This window comes from Pelodiscus sinensis, chromosome 2, assembly GCF_049634645.1.
Source record: "Pelodiscus sinensis isolate JC-2024 chromosome 2, ASM4963464v1, whole genome shotgun sequence".
In the NCBI taxonomy this organism is placed as follows: domain Eukaryota; kingdom Metazoa; phylum Chordata; order Testudines; family Trionychidae; genus Pelodiscus; species Pelodiscus sinensis.
The window spans coordinates 71,659,284-71,686,313 of record NC_134712.1 but is presented as its reverse complement, the minus strand read 5'-3'; the positions used below and the strand labels follow the sequence as shown (position 1 = coordinate 71,686,313).

The 27,030-nt window shown below is 42.0% G+C and overlaps 1 protein-coding gene across 1 annotated transcript in view; it reads right to left on the bottom strand.

The window, feature by feature from the left end:
* Nucleotides 1-27,030, bottom strand: part of CCDC178 (coiled-coil domain containing 178) — a 367,301-nt gene that overhangs the window by 320,205 nt on the left and 20,066 nt on the right. Inside the window, exons 2-4 of the mRNA XM_075920758.1 lie at nucleotides 18,416-18,555; nucleotides 14,060-14,094; nucleotides 291-487 (exon numbers count right to left, since the gene is read on the bottom strand). Coding sequence (XP_075776873.1) covers nucleotides 291-487; nucleotides 14,060-14,094; nucleotides 18,416-18,555 — 372 coding nt within the window. The remainder of the gene's footprint in view (nucleotides 1-290; nucleotides 488-14,059; nucleotides 14,095-18,415; nucleotides 18,556-27,030) is intronic.

Below are 27,030 nucleotides of genomic sequence, written 5' to 3'. Positions count from 1 at the left end.
TTTTGTATACATAATTGTTTAAGAAAAAAGTAAATCAACAGGTTACTGCAGTGCTAGCAGAGCTAACATGTTTCCCGTTTAACTGTTCTTGATTATTTTCTCCTTGATAATACAGACTACAACTTAACAAAAACTGGAAAATTTTAAAAAACAACAAATAGTCTAGCAGTACCTTAAAGACTAACAAAACATGTAGATGATATCATGAGCTTTTGTTTTTCCAGTTATAGACTAACTCGGTTATCCCTTTGAAGCTACTTAATGAAAACTGTTAATTTTAATCACAGTACCTTTTTGTACAGCTATGGGGAAGTGTCGAAGCCTCCAAATTGACATGCAATCGATTTTCATTGCAAGCTTTTTCTTTCGCTGTTTTTCGAGCTTCAAAGCTTCTTCAGCTTCTTTACATTCAGCTTCTAGTCGCTTAATCAGCTCAGTGACCTCTGATAACACCAATTCTGTTTCCTGCTTTAAGGTTAAAGCCCTGCTGTTTCAAAATATATTTTTATAAGTCACATATAAAACTATATATATTTCTAATTTTACACGTACATACATCCTTTCAATTCAGTTCTCAACATAAAGCGGTCCTATTTACATATACCAGGCTGTGTCTCTAGACTACACCTCTGTCAACAGAGATGTACATTAGGCACGTCAAAATTGCTAATAAAGCTGAGTTTTAAATACCCTGCTCTTCATTAGCATAAACATGGATCTGTCAAAGCATACACAGATCTGTCAAAAATAAACCCTTTTTCCAAAGATCCTGCATTCCTCAAAAAATGAGGTTTACAGGATCTTTTGAAAAAGGGTTTATTTTCGACAGATGTGTCTAGACTGCGGGGTTTTTTTCGAAAAAGCTCTGTTTCGAAAAAAGCGGCAGCCATGTTTATGCTAATGAAGTACAGAATATTTAAATCCCTGCTTCATTAGCAATTGTGACATGCCTAATCTACATCTCTCTGTCAACTCAGAGGTGTAGTCTAGACATACCCCCAGAGAGTACACAATTACTTGCTACACAAAACTAACACTTTCAACAGTATTTTTTTCCTCACTTTTTTTCAGTTACAGAGTATAGTAAATGTATAGTAAAATAGCTGACAACCTCCCTGTTCTTATGGGGATGCCAGCCAGATAAAAATACAACTGCAAAATTATTTCATTTCCCTTTAATGCACTTATTCTCGCTGAGAAAGAAGTTACTCACCTTCGTTCAGTAATGATGTTTCTTCGAGTTGTCCCCGTGGATGCTCCACTGTTGGTGTTGGACTCGTCTTGGTGCTGCAGGTCAGAGATTTTCCCTAGCCGTAGTCAGCCGGCCGCGCATGTGTTGCCAGTGCCACACGCCGTTCATGCCCTTTTCGTCTTGCATGGTCTGGCTCCTGCCAGTTCCTCTCACAGATCATCAATCTGAAACAAGAATAGAAAAGGCTCCAGAATGGGGAGATGGGCGGGATGTGGAGCAACCACGGGGACACATTTCGAAGAAACATCATTACTGCACGAAGGTGAGTAACTTCTTCTTCTTCTTCTTCGAGTGGTCCCCGTGGGTGCTCCACTGTTGGTGACTACACAGCAGTATCTGTCCGCGCTACGGAGCTAGATTTACTGTTATAGGCCAAAACTGCTAAATCCATTGCTGAGTCCCCTGCCAGCTGTCGTGCAATTGCATAATGCTGTATAAATGTAGTGCCAGATGACCACATTGCAGCCCTACAAATGTCCATCAACAGGACCCCTTTGACAAACGCCACTAAGGTGGCAGTGGCTCTTGTAGAATGGGCCGTAGGACAAGACTGAAAAGGTCTTTTCTGGATATTGTGGCACGTATTAATGCATTGTACTATTAGGTTTGAAATACGCTGGCTCGATAGGGAACAGCCCTTGGAACATCTTGAATATGATACTATCAAGCGGTCCATCTTACACCATTCCCAGGTCCTGTGGATATAGAAGGATAAAGCTTGACGTACATCAAGAGTATGTAGCAGGGCTTCCCGAGAGGACGAGCGGGGCTTCGGGTAGAAGGAGGACAAAACAATAGTCTCATTAATTTGGGATTTTGAACACATTTTAGGAAGAAAAGCAGGGTATAGTCTTAATACAACTGAGTTTTGGGTAAAAGTTGTAAATGGTGGGTTGTCCATAAGCGCCATAAGGTGATTTTAATACACAATGCAGGTTTGTTTGGGTTTTTTTATTAAAAACTTCTTGTGTTTAAAGCTAAGATCAGTGAAACAAGGCAACAGTGCAAGAGGCGCAGAGATGTTGTGTGACCACATAAGAGTTCTTTTGGGTAAAAGTGTCTATAAGGCTATAAGAAAGGATTTGTTGAGGAGGTAAATGGTGGGTTGTCCATAAGCGCCATAAGTGCCTCTCATTGCTGACGTGATTTCTAGGAGAAAGAGGACCTTCATTGTCGAGAAGGTTCAAATGGCGAGAGGTTCAAATGGATGGTGCATGAGAGTGTCCAATACCAGGTTGAGGATTCAAAAAGGGGGAGGTGGTCTTCGAGGAGGGTTAAGATTTGTTAGACCCTTGAAGAATCTTTTCATGATAGAGTTAGCGAATACCAGAGTACCATCCACAGAGTGGTGGAAGGCACTAATGGCAGATAAATGTACTTTCAGGGAGGACAGCAAAAGACCAGACTGTTGTAGATGTAATAGTCTAGTATGTGACGTAGTCGTGACTTTTTGGAATCGATGTCACGCTGGGAACACCATAGAAAAAAGCGATGCCACTTCGCCAGGTAGGTCATGTGCGTGGATTGTCCCCTGCTATGCATCAATATGCATCTGACTTGTTGCAAACAAAGGTGTTTGAATTCAGTGAACCAGTCAAAAACCAACCCGTCAGGTGTAATGTGTCTGGTTTTGGATGAAGTAAGCGAATGCCGTTCTGGTAAAGGTCTGGGAGAGGGGAAGAGGAAGTGGGGGCTTCACCGACATTAGATGGAGGAAGGGAAACCAAGGCTGCCTCGCCCATGCTGGTGCAACGAGGATCACTTGCATGCAGTCTGCCTTGATCTTCTCCAACACTCGAGGTATGAGTGGCATTGGAGGAAGCACGTACATCAACTGGCCCTTCCAACTGATTAAGAATGCATCGCCCATTGACTTCATCCCCATCCCTGCTCTGAAGCAAAAGAGACAACACTTGGCATTGTCTTTTGCGGTGAACAAATCTACTTGGGGAGTCTCCCACTGATGGAAGATTTGGTGAAGAACATCTGACCATAGTTCCCACTCGTGGCCGTAGGGGGATCTTCTGCTGAGATCATCCGCTATGGTATTGTTAATACCTGGTAAGTATGATGTGAGTAGGTTGATATTATTTGCTATGCACCAACTCCACAATTGTATTGCCTCAGCACAAAGGAATCGTGATCTCACTCCCCCTTGCCTGTTTATATAAAGGATCGTAGCTATGTTGTCTGTAAGTATTCTGACAGTTGCACCTGATATGAAGTCTTTGCAAGCCAGGCGCACAGCTCTGAGCTCTAGCAAGTTTATATTCTGTGCTCTCTCTGTAGCCATCCATGTGCCCTGGGTTGTCACGCCATTCGTATGAGCCCCCCATCCTAGGAGGGATGCATCCGTAGTTATCTGAAAGGCAGGTTGAGGGCGGCAAAACGGAATACCTGCCATCAGGTTCTGTGGCTTGGTCCACCACAGCAGGGAGAGACGGACCTGAGGTGGAGGAGTTACCAATCTGTGGATGTCGTGCTTTGCCGGAATATAGACTGACGCTATCCAATGCTGCAGGCATCGGAAGTGAAGAGGGGAGTGCATGACCACAAATGGGGTCGCAGTCATATGGCCCATGAGCCATAAACAAGTGTGGACCGGGACAAAGGGGGCTTATTGTAGGACGGTGATCAGGTCTTGTATAGCTTGGAACCGGCCGACTGGTAAGTATGCCCTTGCAGTGATGGAATCTAGTCTGGCACCTATGAAATTTATGACTTGAGTGGGTTCCATTGTGGACTTCTGCTCATTGATAACAAGTCCCAGGGAGTTGAAAGGGTGTCTGACTATCGAGACCATGCGAGATGCCTCCTGCCAAGCTCCCACCTTTATCAGACAATCATCTAGGTACGGGAAGATAACGTATTTGCGGTGTAAATGAGTGGTCACTACAGATAACATCTTGGAAAAGACTCTGGGGGCTGAAGCCAAGCTGAACGGTAGAACCCGTTACTGGAAGTGAGCGTTGCCGACTACAAAGCAAAGGAATCGACGGTGAGCCGGATGAATAGTAATGTGGAAATAAGCATCCTGTAAGTCGAGGGTTGCGAACCAGTCTGCATTGTGGAGTGTTGGGATTATGGACGTGAGAGTAACCATTTTGAAGTGTTGTTTTCAAAGGTATCGATTCAGTCTTTGAAGATCAAAAATGGGCCTCCACCCTCCTATTCTCTTTTGCATCAAAAAGTAGTGGGAATAAAACCCTGTTCCTTTGAACTGTAATGGTACCATCTCTACAGCTCCTATTTCCAGTAAATGGTGCACTTCTTGTGTCAGGAGTTCTTCGTGAGATTGGTCCCTGAAGCAGGACAGGGTTGGTGGAGAGGGAGGAGGAATGGCAATGAATGGGATCGCGAGACTGGACCTTACAACCTCCAGGACCCATTGATCTATTGTTATTTCGGCCCATTGGTAGTAAAAGGGCTATAGTCTGTAATGGAATAGAGGATGGTCCTGAATGGTTGGTATGACAATGACAGGTGTTTTGCAGACCTCGACCAAAGAGTCAAATTTGCTGCTTCTGGCCCGGTTGAGTAGTCATCCAAGAAGGTTGGGTGTGTTTACACTGCATCCGTTGTCTCTGTCTTGGCTGGTCAAAGGGACGTCATTGCTGTCTATGGTACTGGAAATCATACCATCTTTGGTAAGGGTAATATCTCTTCCTTCTGTAAGGAGGGATATACATGCCCAGAGTACGTAGCATAGTCCGGGAGTCTTTACCCGAATGTAGGACTTGGTCCGTCTTTTCAGCAAAGAGTCTACGTTTCTCAAATGGAAGGTCCTCTACTTTGGTCTGAAGTTCCCTCGGAACAGCCACTGCGGTAAGCCATGACGACCGTCGCATGGCGACTGCAGTTGCTGTAGCTCGAGTTGCTGGATCAGCCACGTCCATTGCAATCTGCAGTCCGTCTCTCACTGCATTGTAGCCCTCTTGGAAAATTGCTGTAAGTATGGGCTTTTTGGAGTCAGGGAGGTGCTGGAGTAAGTCTGTTAGCTTTGAACAGTTATCAAAACTATGATTTGATAGCAAAGCGGAGTAGTTCGCTATGCGCAAGAGCAGTGTAGCAGACGAGTACACTTTCCTCCTGAAAATGTCAAGTTTCTTTGTGTCCTTGTCACCTGCTATATTTCTATATAGGGGCATCTTAGACCTATGCTGAGTAACACTGACCACCAGAAAATTTGGCTGTGGATGATTAAACAGAAATTCTAATCCTTTGGAGGGGACAAAATATCTTTTGTCTGCTCGCTTGTTTGTTGGAGGGACCAAGTTCAGCGTCTGCCAGATCTCCGCAGACTCCATAAAAGCTTCATTGATAGGTATCGCGATTTTTGTGCTTTGTTGCGATTGTAGGTTTTTAAGCAGCCGATACTGTTTGGTTTGTACTTCTGCTAATTGTACTTGCTGCAACTCTGTCATGTGTTTGAACAACTCCTGGAAGTGTTTTAGGTCATCCGGGGGCGACATATCCCCTGGGAACACAGCTTCGTCTGGAGATGAGGACGATTGATCGGTTGGCGATGTCTCTGGCTCAGGCTCCTCTGGGTCAGATAGTTGTCCCTCCTCAGGTTCGGAGATTTGAGCCTGTGTATCCCGGGTTGGTTCAGACGGCATTGGAGGCCGATCCGTTGGTTGGGATCCAGAGAAGGGAATTACGCTCTGAGGTGAGCAACAACTTCAAGATGAGCGTGAATGTGCATATGATGTGTGAGAGTGTATGGAGTAGTAATGAGGCCTGTGGTGAGAGCCGCAGTCATGCTGGGATCTAACAGACGAGGAATGACAGGAAGACAACCTGTTACCATGGCGATGATGACAAGGTGAGCATAGGGACCTATTCGGTGAATAAGGTCCATAGTAAAATCTCTTTGAAGGGGATCGGGATCACCTTTCCCAGTGCCCTGAGGGGTGTCCCCTTGATTCAATGGCCAGAGAGGTTGTGCATCTTGGAGGACTATAGTATCATTGACTGACCAGCGATAGGTGACTTGGTGGTGAAGGGGACGGTGCCGGGTAGAAGGTAGGTGAAGGCAAAACCGATATATGCCGTGTCATGGATTTCTGGGCTGCATTTGTGGGCACTGAGGTTGCACGTGGTGCCGGCGGCACCTGCGAAACAGCTGAGGTCAGACCATGTGGTCGGGAAGACCACACTGTGGACAGTGCTGAGATGCGTGGCACCGTGGGTGGTGCTGAGGTGTGTGACATCAATGGCAGCTCTGAAGTATGCGATGCCAAGGAGGGCACAGAAGTGCGTGGTGCTCTGGCAGATGCCGAGGTGCGTGGCCCTGTGTAAGGCGTCATGGTGCGCATCATTATTGAGGGCACTGAGGCGTGCTGCACCGTAGGTAGCATCGAGGTATTCAGTGCCGAGGCAGGATCAGAAGACCATGGATTCTCTGTTCGTGGTGTCCCACAGCTCATAGCGGGTGGCACCGAAGCACGAGGTTTTGGAGAATGTCCAGGCGCCGGAGGTGGTGATGTTAATGATGATGCCGGAGATTGCGGTGTCGGAGAGCCTTAGTCGACACCCCTCTGCACCGGTGATAGTGATGGTGCCGGGGACCTCGGTGCTGGGGGCCGACTTTTTTGCCGGCTTGTGGAGAACAACGGCGGTACTGGGCTTATCTCCCTTGCTGGTTCAGCTTTCAGATACAGCCAGGAGAGATCTTGCAGGGGATGCCCTGACTTTCTTGGTGGCTGTAAAAGCCGGGGGTAGAAGCGGCCCGCTTATGTGACCGAATTGGTTTGGAAGATGGTCGCAGAGAGGGAGTCATTGAAGTGCCTTATCAAGGGAAATAATCTTTAGGCGCATCTCCCTGTCTCTTTGAGCTCTGGCCATTAGTTTCGTGCAGTGAATGCACTTTTGCTGGACATACGTTTCGCTGAGGCAGCGGATGCATGCGGCATGACCACTGGATGCGGGCATGGCGTTTCTTAAAGCACAGGGAACCAGGGATTTTGAGGATTAAGTATCTACCTCTGTAAACTAAAGAACAGAGATCTAACTATATAACTGAGAGAATTTTTTTAAACAATTAACATTAACTCACTAAGGACTATAACTAATTAATTGTTAACCAGCAGATATGTTGCAATCTGCCTGCAACCGAGGACATTTGAGAGGAACTGGAGGGAGCCAGACCACGCAAGACGAAAAGGGCGTGAACAGCGCGTGGCACTGGCCACAGATGCGCAGTCCGGCCAACTACGGCTAGGGAAAATCTCCGACCTGCGGCACTGGGACGAGCCCGACACCAACAGTGGAGCACTCATGGGGACCACTCGAAGAAGAAGCATCTGATTAAAACATTTGTAGCTCCAAGTAAATATAATTATCACCATCAGCATTTAGATTTAGTCAAAATTCCACAATTAAAAGTCGGACTGTGAAACTATTTTGGTGGCATTTCAAAGGGGCAGTGCAGTAGAAGCCCGATATCAGTTGGAGTTCTCAGTTGACCCCAGGCTCAGTGCAGCTGCCCCTTTGAAACTCAGAGGTAGCATTTCAAAGAGGCAGCACCTCAGGATTCCGGTGTCAGCTGGAGTTCCCATTGACCCCGGGCTCCATGCAGTGCTGCTCCTTTGAAGTGCTGCTCCAGCACTTCAAAGGGACAGCTCTGCACAGAGCCCCGGGGTCAGCTGGGGACTCTAGTTGATCCCAGGCTCCTAATGCGCTACCCCTTTGAAGCACCAGAGCAGCGCTTCAAAGGGGCAGCGCAGTTTAACGCCTGCGATTAATGTGTTAACAAAAATAACATGTTAATCCTGCCCTGTATTAATCACAGGTGTCAACACACATCACTTGACAGCCCTAGTTAAAAGCTGTTACAGAAAATACTTCAAACACTAAGGATATAAGAATCCTGAGGTCCATATAAGAATCCATATAAGAATCTCTGAGGTCAAGGTCTGCTTTTCTGATTTATTGTCCTACATCTCTCATGGGATGGGGCACCAACTCCTGAGTGGAGCACTCACAGGGACACTACTCGAAGGAGAAAACAAATTTACTAGTAAAATTCTGTCATTCATAATTAATACCTTGAAACATCTTTTCCTTTACAACACATCCCAATGCCTTTAACATCTAACTTAAATACTTTGATAACCCAAGTATCTTCACTATTCAGTGCTGTTCATATTTGAAATTCTGTATGTACTGTCCCGTCAGTAACAATTTTATCATTCAAAATGGTTCGCTACATATTAAACAGAAACTGACAAATTAATATTGTTTTTAGGACACAAATTAACATGTTCCATTTTTTAAAATGAAGGTGTTTTTCTTCTGGAGACAAGTGAGCCTTAGAGAAAAAGAGGAAAATACACTGCCTGGTTCAGATGAAATTGAGAGACCAGCTTGGACAAAAGGTCTTATAATCAGAAAACTGAATGTAAGGTGGTTCAGCCATTAGGGTCTGCAACTCTTCTTACAAAATGATGGCTATCCCGAATGCAGTTTTCTGAGTCATGGGCAGGAGCAGATGGCAGTGGCCAGGATGCAATGGGCTTTCCAATCAGAGCCATGTTTAGGTCCCACAAGAGAAAACTTGTAGGATGTAACCAGAGAATCCCCTTTCAAAGTCTCATCACCATGGCATTAGAAAAAAAACCAGAATTTCGTTGAATGGAGGTAAGGACATTATGGAACACTGATATTGACGATGTCAAGAGCACTCTCAGCAAACTGTGTAAAAGGCACAAGTTCTGATGGTATAAAAGGTTAATCAAGATGTCCTGGATGGAAGTCCCTGTTGGTTGGGTATCATGAGCCAAAGACCATACCAAAAACCTCTTTTTTCTCTACATAGGTCATCCTTTTGGAAGACTTCCCACTGTAGAGGAGGACTTGTCAGACAGCCTCCTAACACTTCCATGCTGGAAGGTGCAGAAAACTGATCACAAGATGGAGGTTGCAGACATTTTTCTGTGTGAGCATATTGGGATGGAGAGGAAGTGATATGAGAAGCTGAACTGACAGAGCAAATGGATCTGAGAACCAGCCCTATCTTACAGCAACCAGGATGATCTTGTCTCAATTCACTTGAAGAATGATTAGAATAGATGGAAAGATGTACAGAAGAATTGACCACCACCAGCAGCAGAAGGCCTCAGAGAAGGAGTCCAAATTGAGACTCCTCCAGGGCAGAACAGTCAACACTTCCTGTTTTCTCTTGTCACAAAGAGATTGATTGAAGGGATGTCCCATGTTGGAAAGGTGACCAGAGAACATTTCCCTTTTGGGACCATTCACAGCCCAGGAAGAAACTCCTACTGAGTTCCTACTCCAGCCACAGTCAGTAAGAAGGAACTGAGAGGAGTCAGGGTGCTGTCACCTAACATAGCCAAGGGAGGGGCAACAGCTATGGGGCACTAATAACTCATCCCCACAAATACTGCTAGGCATAAGCCTCTAGCTCCAGTGACCTTAGCATGCACATACCTTAGTGGAATATACATTGGCCTCTACTTCAAGATTAATTTAGTACTATCTGTCTATACAGCACTTTTAGTTATAAAGTGGAGGAGGCTGGATAAACACAGATGTGAGTAGGATGCTTTCTGAAGCGAGCTTTGCTTATGTAAAGAAGTTAAATTCTGCTGCTTTTATACTAATCCACAACAAACCAAATACAGTGAATAATTCAGCTTAAAAGCAAACAATATATTCATAAAAACATAACAGAAAAGCTCTAGAGAGTATTGCTATTATACAGGAAAATACAAAAAAGAAAAGATAATGTATCGTTCTAGTCTTGTGAGATTTTGAAAATGGTATGCTTATATTGTACTTTCTAATAGTATATGGTAACGTCAGAGATAAAGGTAGGATGAATAACTGAGCACCATAACGTTTAAGTACTTAAAAATTGGCTTATGATCTGTTTTAAAAGAAAATAACTGTTTGCAGGGACATTGTTAGATACCTAAACAGCCAGCAGTGACTTCTAGAGGTTCTGCTGTATTGATTTCAATAGTCACAACAGTTCCCAACTTCCACTTGGAGTGGTGGTTGCAAAAATCCACACCCAGAAAGGCAAAAGCAAGGCCCTGTTTCCTTTCCAAGAGTAACAACATAGGTTCCACTCCTCTTTGGAACAGGAAAGCAGAAGATTCCCCTTTTCCTACCCATAAAACAGTCAGGCCATGTCTACACTACATCACACTGTCGGCAGAGGGATGTAAATAAAGCACATTGAAAGCGCAAATGAAGTGGCGATTTAAATATCCTGTGCTTCATTTGCTTAATAATGCTCTGGCGCTGTTTCGAACAAGCGCCATTTTGAAACTGAAACCATGGTTTAGATGTGGTTCCGCCGACAGCGGGGTGATTTTTCGACAAATCCTGTACTCCTCGTTTTTTGAGGGCATATTTAAATCCCCGCTTCATTTGTTTTTGATGTGCTTTATTTACATCCCTCTGCCGACAGAGGGATGTAGTATAGACCTAGTCTCAGGGCGGCAACATAGGGACCCACCAATACTTACCTCAGCACTCAGTCTGTATCTGTTTGGGTGCTGGGAGGGGAAGTTCTTCTCTTCCTGACAGAGTCCTTTGCTTGGATATTGTTGATGGGCACCCCAGAGCACTGAGTCTTGGCATTAACAACCTGCTGAGTTGCACATGGCTGCTCTTCCATCTCAGAGCAAACATCTCTGCATCAGTTACTTAATACCTAGTTTCAAGGGTTTCTTTAAAACCAGGAAAGTTATAAACTTATTTTTTAAACAAAAGCTGGAATTCTGATGTAATCACATGATTCTAGGATCTAGGGCCTTATGAACAATCATATAGTGCTTATAACCAATTGCTGAAGCCACAAATGTCCCTCTGCTGTGTTCTATATGTACAACTTTTCAGCCATCAGCTCTCCCACATATGTTAGTATATCTTTCCATCTGCTCTATATAACTTGCAGAGACAGTGGGAAGTGGGATCGATACCAAGGAAATGAGGAGGGGAGGAAAGCTGGAGCAGAAGCTGGGTAAAGCAGAAACTAGGCCAGCCACTGACCTAGTCTACTGGGTAAATGGAGGGTCAACATTAGAGTTTTCTCTGTGCTGCTCCCTGCCTAAGCTCTTTTCAGCTCCCACTCTTCTTGTCTAACTGCAACGTGAAAAGAAAGCATTAAAAAGACACAAAAGAGTGAACATGGAGCTAATAGTGAAGTCAGAGAAAAAACACACACATGATTAAAAAACAGCTGCAGTCACAGCACCAGATATCTACACCTTCAGACATTAAGACCCCAGAGGTGGAGAGAAGATGAGTGAGGGCATAAAAGTATGAGTGGGTGAGCAAAGATAATGGAGAGTTGAGGTCCTTAAGAAAGACAGGACAAAGGAGGAGTGATGGGAAAGGAACTAAAGAGACTGGCAGTTTGAGAAGAAGAAGGAAAGAATGAGTGGGAAGGAAACACTGGGAGGACAAGAAACTGTAACGATTTTGGGGGAGGCTAGAATGCATGTAGAATCTTGGGAATCTGGAAGGAGACACCAGAATCTGAAGAGAGTGATACAGAAAAATAGGATTTGGAACATCAACCAAAGAACGATATTGGAGAAACCAGGAAACTGTCAAAAGGAGAAGATCAAAGATAGTTAAGAACACCAGAGTAAGTCCAAATAGAACTTTCAGATTCATCAAAGGAAGAGAAAACTCAGTACATAAATTGGAAACTTATCAGTTTCCCATATTTGCTTCCCCAACCATATGGAGCATTCCTGAATCTAAAGAAATTGAAAAAAAAGGACCTACTCCCTGAGATATATCTTTAAAAGCTTCTTGAGGCAGCAAATCAGCAGAACGTAGGAGTTGTTATTTCTTAATTGCTAAAATTAATGATAAATATTTGAAAACAGGCTGTGGATGAAAAATCATTGACACTTTTAAAAGCAAAGGCTGCAATAAATTAAGCAAGGGTTGAAATAATAAAAACAGAAACATTAAATACCAATACTAATGCCACTAACATTAATAAGTTAAATATAATAAAAACTACAAAACAGAGCAAAAGTTAAACGTAGTTTCAAAACAAAAAGAAAATAATTATTCAAATGGCAAAAGTTAGATAATTTAAAAAAATACAATCAAAATTTAGAAAAAGAAGCATTAAATACTCTATTATAGGCTATGATAATCAACAGACTTAAATAACAGATTAAATAACAAAAATGGAATTCAGCTTTAGTCAACATATTATTGGGGAAGTCTTGTGTCTTTCTCCTTGCATCTGTAAGGGTACGTCTACACAGCAAGGCTAAAGCCAAAATAAGCAACTCAACTTAAGTTACGCAATTGACATAGCTGAAGTCAAAATAGCTTATTTCGGGTTTTGGAGCTGTGTATACAGCACGAAGTCCAAGGGAGAGCACTCTTCCTCTGACTTCCTGTACTCCTCATAAAATGAGGGTTACAGGAGTCAGAATAAGAAGTCCTCCAGCTCAACATTATTTTGACATTATGTCTAAATAACAGCTTATAGTATAGACGCAAACTAGTTATTCCTAAATAACACTGCTGTGTAGACATAGCCTAACTGATTTGTCTGAAGGCCCCAATCTTGCAAAGCAGCTCCGTGTATATAGATCCCTCATCTACAGGGCACAATACTAACTAAATTCATGTCTGCACAGTAGTACCTTTCCTCAGAGAAACCAGTTTGCAGGACTGGGGCCTAAATTAATTTCATTAGGTTACAAACTCTTCAAGGCAGGCCTCGTGCTTTTTTACTCTGCTGCGTGATGTCTAGAACATTTTAGATGTACATTGGCAAATAACAGTTAGTCCTGACTGTAATTAAGTCAATGTTAAATTCATATACGCAAATCTGAGAAGACACTGGATATCAACCAATGAATACAAATAAAATCTATTCTCATTTACACTCGCACAAATCTGGAAAAAATCCAATGGAATTACTTTGGATTTACACTGTCGTGGAGAGATTAGAATCTATCTTCTAACACATTCTTTTATCGGTTATTGCTGTTACAGATTTAACAAAATGAAAAAAATCAGTTCTAAAAAAAGGTGTATAGATGGGATTGCTATTATTAAGATTGCCTGACCTTAAAAGCATCCCTGCCAACAAAAGATAAAATATACTGAAACTCACACAACCAGGTCAAAAATAATACTGAAAGTACAAAATATATTTATTTTATATAAAGTTTAAAGCTATATAGGATGAGAAATTAGAGGAAGGAGATTACAAATGTCTATGCCCCCTTAGTATGAACTGTCACCAAGCAGTGTCAATTTCAAAGGACTTTTTCCTCTACCCAAGTTTTGGTATTATCTGACCCCTTTTGTGGGGCTTCTTGTGTAGTTAAATAGAATCTGTGGCAACTGATCTCTTATAAAATTCAATATAAATCAAAGGAAGTTTACAAATATTACAGAGCATTGCAATGAAGTATGGTTAATCATAATTAGTTTGTCCTTCACACTTAATACTTCAAGGCCAAGATTTCACAAAATGTGAATCTAAAGTAAAGCTACTTCATATTTTAGCACCTAACTAAGCAGCCTGGTTTTCAGAAGTGACGAGCATCTAAAAAAATCCCAAAGACATCAAATGTTCAATTAGGACAAATGCTCCATAAACCATTATCAATCCACTGAGACATAAAGTTCTGAAAAGGCTATTTAAAAACAGTATTCTAATTACAGATTCATTCAAAGCAGGGTGGAAAAATGTGTAAAGTGCTGAAGTTCCTATAGTGTGGTTTTTTAGGCAGACTAACGTCTCAACAATGATCTGTCATTAAAACAAATATTAAGCATAATTCTTACCGTGGAATTCTTTTCTTCTCTAGCGTATGATCACACTGCAAACATAAAAGATAAATTTCACTAAGGCAATTTGATCATACGTATTTTCTAATATAAATGCAAAAGCTCAGTAAACTTTACATTATGTACATTGATGTACTCCTTTTATAAACATGAATTTGTTTTTACCTGCTTTAAAAATAAGTACAGCTAATGTGTCTTCGGAAATGTGCAGATCCCAAATTTATATGGACTCTTTAATATCCTTTTAGATAAATACAATAAGTGATAACCAATGATAAGTAAAAGTCTTGAAAAAACCCTCTAGCAGTAGCTAATACTTACAGTGCCAGAAATTATAAATAAATAATGTTAATATTCAAAATGATCTTTGTCAATACAAAAAAAAGAGATGTCATTTTATTTATTTTACACTACAAAATAGGATAATAAATAATGTATCTTGACAAACAATTTCTCCACTTTCTTCATAAATATGAAGGAGGCAGGGTTGGTTCTCCCTTTAACTTAATTCACTACTATTTGGGAAAAAATGATGGCCAACCTGGCACCAGCCCAAGTCCCTGCTTTCATCCCTGCTCCCGCTCCCATTTCAGCCTCCCTCCCCCTCCCATGCCAGCCCCTGCTTCCCCTCCCATGCCTGAGCCCACTCCAGCCCCCACTCCTCCCTATCCTCCTGTTCTTCCAAGACCTCTCCACTCCCAAGGTCACCGAGGTCCCCAGACACAAGGTGGAACTACCATCTGAACCATGTGCCAGTCTCAGCCCCAGCTCTGAGCCTCTCTTTCCCCCGCCAAGGTTTTCACCCCCCTCATGTATAGGTTCTCAGCCCCCCTCCTCCCCAGTTACTTTTATCCCAATTAAAAAAGCAGTTATTTTTTTCAAAACTAAAGGGTTTTTTTTTATTTTGTCTGCAGGGAAGGGGGGTTGTTGTGGGGAAAGGAGGGGGTTTTGTGGTAAAGGCAGAAAGGGGCAAGGCACAGACCTCTAGTGGGGAGGCCCTGCGGAGAGTTACTTGGGTCCTTCAGAGAAACTCTCCCTCAAGGCCTCCCAGATGCGCACCGCCAGCTGATGGACCAGGCGGATGGCAGCTGTGCGTGTCTGCTTGAAGGCCTGTCCCTCCTGGCTGGCCTCTGCTCCCAACCCCAGAAGGAAGGCCTCCTCCTTTCTCTCCATGGTGTTGTGGAGAACACAGCATGCAGAGATTACTTCGGGGATGTTGTGCTCCCCCACACTGAGGCGTGTCAGGAGGCATCTCAACCACGCCTTCAAGTACCCGAAGGCACTTTCTGCCTGGATGTGGGCCCTGGCCAGGCAGACATTGAAACGGTCCCTGTTTGGATCCAGGTGGCCTGTGTACAGCTTCATAAGCCATGTCCCCCATGATGCAAAATGGCATCTTCACGTCCCCATTCCTGAAGTTATGCTAGGGTAAGAATGTGCCAGCCTTCAGAAAATGTCTGTAAATTATCCACAGTGCTTGACCAGGCCCTGCAGAACCATAAAAAAATATCCTTTTCTGTTTATATACTGTGCTGCATGGTGGTTGGGGGCACAGATGGGGATGTGGGTTCCATCTATCACCCCTGCTCTTCCCCCTGTAGTTGGGGAAGCCCAGGGTGGTATATCCAGCCATGATGGGATCCAGGTCTTCTAGGCAGATGATCCTGTGTGGCAGGATGGTGTTTATGGTCCTCAACACCTGCAGAAGGAAACAAACAAAGACACAAAACAGAGAATCAGAGGGGGTGCAAGAGCCCTTGGGAGGTCCCCAAACCCTCTCCCTCCTACTCCCCCCCAAACACCCCTGCAGCCACCCCATGAAGCCTGCCACCTCCTGCAGGGCCGTGTGACGGTAGGACTGCAAAACCCCTTGTGAGCAGGGTTTCTCCCCACATACCCAAAGCCCACCTCCCACACCTCCAGCCCTCCCTTTCCCTAGGAGCTAGCTTTCCAGTATTCTCTCCTCCCCCCCACCTCAGAGATTGCAGCCCAAGAGTGCCTTACCTCCATGAGGAGGGCCCCGACAGTTGTCTTGCCCATGCCAAACTGGTTGTCCACAGACTGGTAACTGTCTGGTGTTGTGAGCTTCCAGATGGCAATGGCGATCCACTTCTCAGGGGAATGGCGGTTCGCACCTGAGTGTCCCATCATCAGAGGGCAGAGGCAAGCCAGGCATGCAGCTCCATGAACGTCTCCTTCCTTATAGAGAAGTTTTGGCACCATTGCTGGTCATCTCACTGTTCCATCACCAGCCAGTACCACCAGTCGCAACTGGTGTCCAGCCTCCAGAACTATAGCTCCACCGTGGGATACGGTTGCAAGGACATTGCTTCTGCACACAGGCAGAGGTTTTCAAGTATGAGCTCAGAGTCGAGCTCATGCAGGACCCTGAAGGCAGCCTGCAAAAACTGCTGCAGAAACTGCAGCATGGCTGTGTGAGGCCATTGCATGCTGAGAGGCAGCTCCAGCACCAAGGCAAGGAGTGCTGTGGTGTCCTGAAGTAGGGCAACCAGAGCATGCAGTGCAAAAACTTTGCTGTCCCTCAAAGAGATAGGCAAGCAAGCAGAAGAAGCTGAGGAACAGCTGTCCAGGGGGGTTCCTTTAAGCACGCATCTCAGATAGCCTTAGGTAACAGCACCTGGAAGCAACTGTTGACCTAATGTCCTGCCTGAACTGGTTCTGTGTGGCCTTAAATGCAAGATAGCGTCCAATCAGTGTGGACACTCTCTTTCGAAATAGCACATCGATATTTTGTTGTGCTTTTTGCATGTGGATGGTCTTTTTCGAAATAAGCTTGCAGTGTAGCCGTAACCTTAGAGTCAGTGTTATCAACCCATGCCTCTGAGTTGACAAAAGAATAAAGAAACATTGCCCTTTATTTTTAAAACCAAGAACTATTAAATGTTGCTAGAAAACAAAATCACTTATTAATAATGATATAGTGGTGCCCAATCAACATATGTTCCTAGCTGATTTAGTGTCAAAGTTTTTGAATGCCGTGCAATATACTTTGGCCATGTCCACAGTACGAGATAACATCAAATTTATTAAACTTGACTTTTTAGCACCCAATTTTGTAAAGTCAAAGGTGCGTGTCCCGACTGTAAACAAGGATTTAACGTAGTTCAAAAATAGTGTATCCCCAGTAGGGTGGCTACCATCGACTGAGAGTGATGCATTCTGGGTAGCTATCCCACAGTGCCTACTCTCCTTTGGAATATGGGTTATGCTTCTATTGCACACTGGGACCAAAACTGTGCAATGGGTGGTTCTGGGTACATATTACCAGTGTCCCATAATGCACTTATTTCCTCCCTTACTTCTCCCCCTTCCTCCGGCTTGAGAACAATGGCAAACTGTCTTTTTGCACTCTTTATCCCTAGGTTATCTGCGCAGATGCCTTAGCAGAATAAGCCTGGAAGCCATTGTGGATCCTGTTGAGCATGAAAGCATTATGAAAAAGATATTTTCAATCATACACCTAATGCTGGTGTATGTCCAGAGCATATCCAATGTCCACTAGAATAAGGACATATCTCAGGAGGCCATGTTATGACTACTTCAGCTCCTTTATTTTCATTCAGCACTGCTGGGAATCTCTTGCATATTGTTTCTTCTCTATGCCCTTTGCCATCTTGGCATAGATTTCAGCATTATTATTGCTGGTTCGTAGTTCTGCAAGAACAGATTCCTCTCCCTACACAGCAATGAGATCCAGGATCTTCTACACACTCCATGCTGGTGTTGGCTGCAACCTGGGAACTTATGGAACTCATGGTCAGGTATGCTGCTCAGGTGTGCCACCTGCCCTGAGGTCTGCTCACCAAGCTGGCCACACAGGAAATAAAATTCAAATTTCAGTGGACTTGTCTGTTACTCTGCAGAGCAGTAGAATTGCAAGTCATGGTCAGAGCAGTCACTGTGGGACACCTCCCAGAGTCCAAAACTTCAATTTTCCATTTTAATGGCTCTTCAACTGGCTTGCTGGTATGGACTCATTGTTTAGAAAATCAACCTAATATGGCTAAGTTCAACCTAAACTCCCAGTGGAGATCAGGCCTGAGACAATTTGTCTTAGGAAAATCAAGATCTCCTCTCTATGTGCCTCTGGATGATTACGTGTGAAACAGACAGAAGACAGAATAATTTTGATGAGTTAGTTTGACCCTCCAGGACTGTACATAGTTAAACAGATGTCTTGACTAATAAATAACTAGCTTGACAATGATTTAGAGAAAGTATACTACAATTCTCCTTTTTTATAAAACGATAATCTTTTTCAGACATACAATCTTGTTAACTATACAGATCCAATATTCTACTGAGATTTGACAATTTTTAGTCATATAGTACCTGCTGAAAGTAGTTTTCTATCTTTACTTCCAGATCTTGAATGTGGTGAATAGCTTTGTTAACACATGGAGATGGAGTATTTACTAAAGCACAACTACGTTGCCTGGTGGGGTAACCTAAGTGCATCTTTTTAGTCTTACCTGAAAAAAAAAAAGCACATAGAAAGTCATACACATGTCAGCAATTTTTAGTTAATTTTCAAGCAATAAATCTTGGTTTTAAGATCAGGAAAACTAGCGCTAACAATGTGAATGCATTTTGCACAAAGTACTAATCCACTGTCATTTATAATAGCAAGTGGAAGTTGGCAGAGGATTAAAAATAATATAAAAGGTGAAAGGAGAACCCATGACAGTAGAGAAAAATGGAGAGAAGGGGGAAAAAAAAAAAGTTACTCCTCTTTTGTAACTGTTGCTCTTTGAGATGTGCTGTTCACATTCATTCCAATGAGGTGTACATGCACTAGAGCCTGAAGATTTTTGCCTAGAGGCAATCGTTGGGTTAGCCTAAGCCCCCCTGGAGTGATGCGGATATAGCATTCGATATAACCCACTCCTCTCCAGTTCCTTCTTGCTGGTATTCTGACAGAGATATAGGAGAGTGAGAATTGGAATGGACATGAACAACACATCTCGAAGAACAACAGTTACAAGAGGTGAGTAATTGTTTTTTCTTCAAGTGTTTGTTCCAATCAGGTGATTCACAAGTCTAAGCTTTATGAGATGGGTTCAGAGCCACAAACTGACTGGAGCACTGCCCACCAAAACACTGCATCATCGCTGGCCTGCTGGGTGACTGCATAATGTTCAGTGAACATGTGGATGGATGACCACATCACTGTCCTAAATATCGCCTAAGCTGGGACGTGAGCAAGAAACGGTGTGGATGAAGCCTGTGCCCTAGTAGAATGCACTGGTATTGCTAGTGCAGTAACTTGTGCAATACTATAGTATTTGTGGATACAGGTTACTATCCAGGAGGAGATCCACTGAGATGACACAGGATGGCCCTTCATCCTAACTGCAATAGCTACATATAACTGGACCGATTTTCTGAAAAGTCTAGTTCTCTCAGCATAACAGACCAATGCCCTTGTATAAGTCCAGGGTGTGGAGACTTTGTTCCTGAGACCCAGAATGCAGGTTAGGGTAGAATACTGGAAGGACTATGTCATGATTGATGTGGAACTGACAGACCACCTTAGGGAGAAATGCAGGTGAGGTGTTGACTGCACCTTGCCCTTAAAGACATGGTGTAGGGAGGTTTTGATTTTAAGGCCCTGAGTTCGGATACTCTCCTGGCAGAGGTTATAGCCATGAGGAAAGCTACCTTATAAGTGAAGTAAAATAAAGAACATTTGGCTAGCAATTCAAATGGAGGGCATGTTGGCTTTGCTAGGACTATGCTGAGGTCCCATGGAAGCACTGTTTGGCATGCATGTGGGTATCTAGACCCAAAAGTGCCAGCATTAGAGATGGAACTGCTGAAGTGGTCAGGCCCAAGAAGCAGAATAGGTGTCAACACTGGACCCATGCCTTTTGACAGTGCCATGGAAAGAAACTGGATTTCCCCCAACTAGTAAAAACTATTGACAACTAATTAACATGAATTACAAACTGTGGAAAATACATGTGCTAACTACTGCTGGAAGAGCTTGCTGATAGCATAGATTTCCTCAAAGTGAGCCGCTTTGAGAAACACTGCAATAGCAAAAATGAGACGTACCAGTTACAGTCACCAGACAGTAAGAAGGAACGGGGGAGTTGGCAGATCAGTAAGGCTATATACCAAGGGCCATATTGGTGCCACTGTGGGGGCACCTAGGCTGACAACCATTGCTGCTAGGCAAAAATCTTCCTGCTCCTGTGCATCCACACCTGATTTGAATGCACATGAACAAGCACTCAAAGAACTACAAAAACAAATAACACAGGACAAAGGGGTCTGAGGCCAAAAAGCAATTTACTCCATCTACAGCTCATCACAAGTGAAGTGACTTTGATGGTTTATTTCTAGCCGTTAGTGGATAATCATGAAAATGACAAGTAACAGTAAATGAGTGCCCGCTTCTGCTCTAGAAAGGCCCAGAGTGGAACAGAAAAGGTGAAAAAATAACTCTGGTGGATTTGCTTAACAGTTCTGCATATACTACATTTGGCACTAGCCAGTGTACACTTTAAATTTTTGGAGGAATGAAAGCATAGAATAATACTTTTTATTTTAGAACACAAACTATCTCAGGCATAAACCATTTTAAGCAAACTCATTAAAAACTATACGGTTTCCCACTCAATTCTGTTACCTGATAAATAAAGCAGACTGTGCCACCTAACTCATCTGCAGCAGTATTATAACTACCTGATGAATAATGTATTTTACAACTTAAGTAAAGATATCAGAATCTGACCCCAAAAGTCACTACTGAAGAAGCTAAGAATCATGCCAAGATGTTGAATCCAAACAAAAGAGTTTTGAAGAAAATACAGAGAATGCCATGTGGCTGTCCTTCAGAACTCCTGGATATAAACTAAGGTAAGGCTAGGTACTATCAGTGATATGCCTGAGACTGACTACATATACATTTTCATGCTCTTAAGATTCAGATAATAATTCATATTAAGATTTAAAAATGACCATGGTATCCTTCAGCCATTTATAAAAATCTCTTGGAGAAAGTTTTACTTAATCTCATGGCATCAAATAAAACAACAATCTAGATGGACTTTTCCAATTACTTTAACCCATTCCAGATAAAAACCAAGGAGTTTTTAAAATCAAAATGTGTGGTGAAGGACATTATCAGAATGGAAATGACACTATGGAGAAAATGTTGGCATAATAACTGTCTACAAAAAACATCCCATACTGCCTCCTCTGGAAGGAAACATGGATGACTATATCTGGAGCAAGCAAGCTAGCTATACCTTTGCTGCAGTCTTCTAGCCAGTAACACAGCCGTTTCTCTCCCTCTGTGCTCTGAGACACAATTTGCAGTTCTACAACATGCCTAATGTGGGCCAGGACCTAAACAACATCATCTGGCTCAAAGACCGCACAATGAAAATTAAAAAAATACCAGGAAGTGCCAGATTTAAGTCCTAGAACAACATTATTTCAAATTTAGTTCAATGGTATAAAATTTTGTATTCCCAATTTTATTGTTAAAACTGTATATTTTTAAAATATATTTTCAAAAGCATGAAAGATATGGCCACATTAATATTGCTGTAAGTATTGCATTTTCTTTAAATCACTAGCTGTAACTGATCAAACTCACATTTTCTTATTTTAAATAAATCAGATTCTAAAATTCAGGAATTGTATTAGATAAAAAAAATTACCCCCTAACTGCTCTATTTTATTCTCAATAGATTATTACCATGGGTTACAAACAGGACTTCACAAATCCATTTACTGATGACAAGGAAGAAATGTATGTTGGTGAAAAGGGCCTCACTCATCATTTTCTGCAGAATATAAGATTTAATTTAAAAAGACATATTTTCAAATCTAATCAATTTCAGTTTTTTCCAGACAGGAGAACTGGACTCTTACGTCACAGGAAGAAGAGCCCAGAGTAGGTAATGGCTTGAATTTAAGCACTCTGTCACTGTGGAGAGAAGGAGAACCAAACAAAAAAAACCGCATAAAAATAAAGTAATTACTTAAATATTGTTTGAAGACTTTAAAAGTCTGAACTAACTGAAAATTGTACACTATAAAGTCTTTAAGAACATCATAACTTACTTATGATGATGGCTGACTACCATCCTTAGAAGAGGAGAAAAGTGATTGCGTTTCAAGCACTATTCCTTGCAGCCTAATTTTAAAATAAATGATACATTATTTATTAAAAACAAAACAAATTCATTTATTTCATCAGTACAAAATTTATTTCATTCATATTAACTAGCCATAATGTTGGTAAAAACCAAGAGATTCTGATTTTATGTTCAAATCTTCTATGAATAGAAAAGCATGTGTGAGACAGCTGATGATAAATTATGAAGCATCATATTAAATCATTTTAATTAACATAATTTTGTTATTAAATAGTTATAAAAATGTGGATAAAACCACATTGTTATTTCTTCATTTACATGGCCTAACATTCTAAACTGTGCATGCTATTTTTCAGCCAGTCATAGCAAAAATTATCAAGGACTGTACAGTTTTGAGAAACTAAAATGCATGACCTATAATATAAATTCAACCGAAAACAAAGACAGTTGATAATAGCCCCTAAATGTGTAAAGTCAGTAATAACTGAAGAGTTGTTGTGTGTATGGATAGAAGACAGAGAAAAAACTACTTATTTAATCTCATTCAAGTTTACAATTAAATGTTACTAAAGTAAATATATGCCCTTTAAAAACCAAACATTAAAAATAATTTTAATTACCAAAGTAACGTATTTCAATATTTTGTAACCCTTTCAATTAATACATTGACCTGTGCCCCTGCCCTGAGAACCCCACCTCCTAATCCCATGCCCTGACTCCTGCATTCCCACACTCTGCCCTGAGCCCCTCCTAATCCTCCAACCCTGACTCCTATCCCTTCCCAACCCCAGCCTCCTGCCCTGAGCCCCTTACATGCACAAACACCTGCCATGACTTCTGCACTTCCCCTGCCCCCACCACATACACACACCTCAAGCCCCCCGACCTGAAGGACCTGAGTAATTCCAGGAAGTCTTTTAGTTGTACTATACAGAAGTAGAAGAAATCTCTGGAACTTTAGGAAAAGAAGAGTCAGAAGACAGCAATAGGAGAGATAAGTCTTGAATTCCCCAGGTAATGTGGGCCAAGTAGGTTAAAAACTGGACAACATTATGCAACTGAGTTCTAGCCTCAAACACCTTTAGTTGCTCTCTTGCAGACTTTCTGCACATACAGAGCATAGCAATATAAATAATGGAATAGATACGTAGATCCATGTGTTAGTCTGCCAAAAACTTATTGGAAAATGACCGCAATGATAAATATTCCCATACCACACCTTGCAAGGCTGATGCTGTTTTTCTGCCTACAAGAAAAATGATCATTTGTGTATTTTATACTGCTGTTATACTATTGCAACAATTTTTATACAAAGTGTACCATGTAAGATGTCAATGAAAAAGTTATAATCTATCGTGTAGGATTATACTATTTATAAGCATGTATCATCTTTGTATCTTAAGCTATGAATGTTGGCTATGGTTTTGTATCTCCAACATGTGTTTCATTCATGGGCAACATTTTCCAGATTGATTTACATCAGTGCTAGATAGCCATGTGTCGATGGTCAATTAGCAATACACCCCTCTCTTTGCCCAGATATACACTAAGGCTTTATTTCAAGGTAACCCCCCTCCCAGTTGAATTGATAAGCAGAGCATCAACATTACCAAGCCCATTATTTCAAACTAACGGGCCGCAGAATTTGAAATCTGTACTCTTGCTTTTCATCAGGAGTAAAGCTAATTCCGAAATAGTTATTTCAAAATAATGGTAGTGTGGGTGCTCCAGTGCTACTATTTTGAAATTATTACTCCCCAGAGTAATTGGAACTAATTACTCCCCAGTTCTTCCTTGGGCTCTAAGTTCGAGGTAGCGCACCCTCAATAACGGAGCCTGCATCAGGCTAATTTTGAGGCTTCCCTGTAGTTTTTAGCAATTTTGAAATATTTTCCTCGAATAGACATGGCCATAATATGCTACTGAGAAAATTCACCCCACCCACTCAGCCTTTCCTATGGAGGCCTCAGAAAGAATTGCTGCTGTTGTGAGACAACAAAGTACGAAAAGGCATGTGACTCTGGAATCCATCTTGGGCCAGTTACTGTCTTTGTTTGGGACAGTAAACTGCCACATGCATGGCAAAGGATATAAAATACACTTCCATTCTGCTTCCTTCTTGCTCTAATTTGTTGGACTATGGATTTACAACAAAAAGGAACATCTTGAACTATGGGCTGAGGACATTCAAATCTCTTAGGGTATGTCTACACTGCATGCTTGCTTATTTCAGAAAACGCTATTTCAGAATAAAAATTCCAAAATAGCTTGTTTTGAAATGGTCATTTGCTGTGTAGATGCACTATTGAAATTAATGGGTAGCAGGTTTAAAATGAATAAAAGAAAGTTCTTCTTCACACAGTGTGTAGTCAACCTGTGGAACTCCTTGCCAGAGGAGGCGGTGAAGGCTAGGACTATAATAGAGTTTAAAGAGAAGCTAGATAATTTCATGGAGGTTAGGTCCATAAAAGGCTATTAGCCAGGGGATAAAATGGTGTCCTTGGCCTCTGTTTGTCAGAGGCTGGAGAGAGATGGCAGGAGACAAGTCGCTTGATCATTGTCTTCAGTCCACCCTCTCTGGAGCACCTGGTGCTGGCCATTGTCAGTAGACAGGATACTGGGCTAGAAGGACCTTTGGTCTGACCCAGTACGGCTGTTCTTGTATGTTCTTAAATAGCACTGAGCTATTTCAAAATAGAGCATCTACATTCATTCAACTCTGAATCACATTCAAGGTCACCTGGAAGCATTTCAGGCAGGACATCAGGATTACACTCACTTTCTGGAGCTGCTTCCTGAGGCTCAAGCTTAAAGGGACTCCCTGTACAGCCATGTCTCAGGCTCCTCTCCTTTGCCTACCTCCTTGAGGGACAGCAAAGCCTTTTCACTGCCTGCTCTGGTTGTCCTTGTGGACACCATAGCACTCCAGCCATGGAGCCAGACCTGCCTCCAAGCACCTCCTGCTGCCCTTCCTTGTATACCTTGCACTGCCACTTCTGATGACTAGACACCAGTTCTGACTGGTGGGTCTGGATCTTCATGGAGCAGTGGGACGACCAGCAGTGATTCCAGAACTTCTCAGTGTGATATTTGAGTAAGATTTAAGCTGAATATTGATCTGGGGTAAGTGGCTGACATTTTGAGATCACTAACAACTTCACATATGGTGAAATGGGTTTTCAATAACCTCTCACTATATTAGACTTGATTGTCTGGATAGGAGAGAAGGGCTGAAATGCTTGAAGTGCACTTCATTTGCCTACTCTCTTCTGATCCGTTTTTGCAGTAGGGGTTTTTGCACAAAAACAAGTAGTGTGGACGTTTCCTTTTAGAAAGGCTTTCCTTGCTGACTGATCCCCCTCTTGACTGACACTTTGTGCCACCAAACAGCTGAGTTGGCACAACACAGCAGCCATTTTTATTCTAATGAAGCAGGGGATATTTAAATCCCCGCTTTATTGACTATGTCGGTATGTCTAATTTACATGCCTCTGTCGGCAGAGGCATGTTGTCTAGACATACTCTAAATGATTTGTGAAGACTCAAGGTGATTTGTATTTCAATATTTATTGTAGTGACCCATGAAGACAAAACCCTACATTGCAGCTAATACGACAATATACCTTTCTGAAATCACTGCATGTTACTCCACAAAAGAAGAAAAAGTAATGGAAAACCAATGTGGATGCTTAGCTTCATCAGGTATACAATGCGCTAATGCTTCTATATTCTATTTCACACCTCATTAAATATGTCTGAAGCTGCAATGCACATATTCAACTTTTTTAATTACTTTGTTGGTACTTTAAGCTACTGTAACAGAAATAATAATTTGTCAGAATAGCTATTAAAAACATCAATTTTATTACTACAACATCACAAATGAAAGGACCAGAAATTCATAGTTAAGAACCAGAGCATCATTTTACACACTTGAGCAAAATTTAAAGTAATTTTTTAAAAAAAGTTTAAAATTAAAGAAATTAGAATTTTAGTAATTGCAATTGCTAGCCACATAATCATCATTCACATGAACACTTTTCATTATAAATGCCACCCACACAAAGGCTCTACAATTCTTGATAATGTATTACACACACACACACACACACACACCCACCCACGTACGTTAAAAGAATGGTAAAGTTGCAAGTAGAAAAACTCAAAAAATGCTCATTTGTATACAACATTCCCTTTCTGTCTTACACTGATTTAACTAAGGACATTTGCACCTCCAGTGGACCAGAGTGTACTGGTCTGGCAGATAGAGAGTTACACTATCTGGTACATGTAAAAAGAATTTGGCCAAAATTAAGGAAAACATTCACAACATATCCCTGCCTCATTCATTATGCATCATCCAACCTGCATTGTGAAGGAGACAGAAAGCTTGACCAAAATCAAATACGTGATCATGAAATTAAAGAATGTCTAAGTAAAGCATACAAAAAAGGTGTAAAGTTAATACAACTGTCATTCGTTAATATGAGTATTTCCTGACTTGAGTGCTTTATTTTAAATTTCAGCATTTAACTGAATTTAAAACTCTACATAGTTTTTAGTAGAGTCTAGGATTTATTAAAGGGAAAAATGTTCACTCAACTGAGACAGAAATGCCTTTTGTGCATTGAATGAAGCAAGTCTCCAGTTCATTGAAAAAAAAAATATTAATACATCCTATAGCACAAAAAAAAAAGGGTTCTTCCAGGATTATTTCCATAAACTACAAATAAACTACAGGTTGAACTGCTCTAGCCTGGCACCTTTGGGATCAGTGCCAAACCAGAGAATTTGCTCAATCATAGGTCAATATTGTCTGGAACAGTGGTCCCC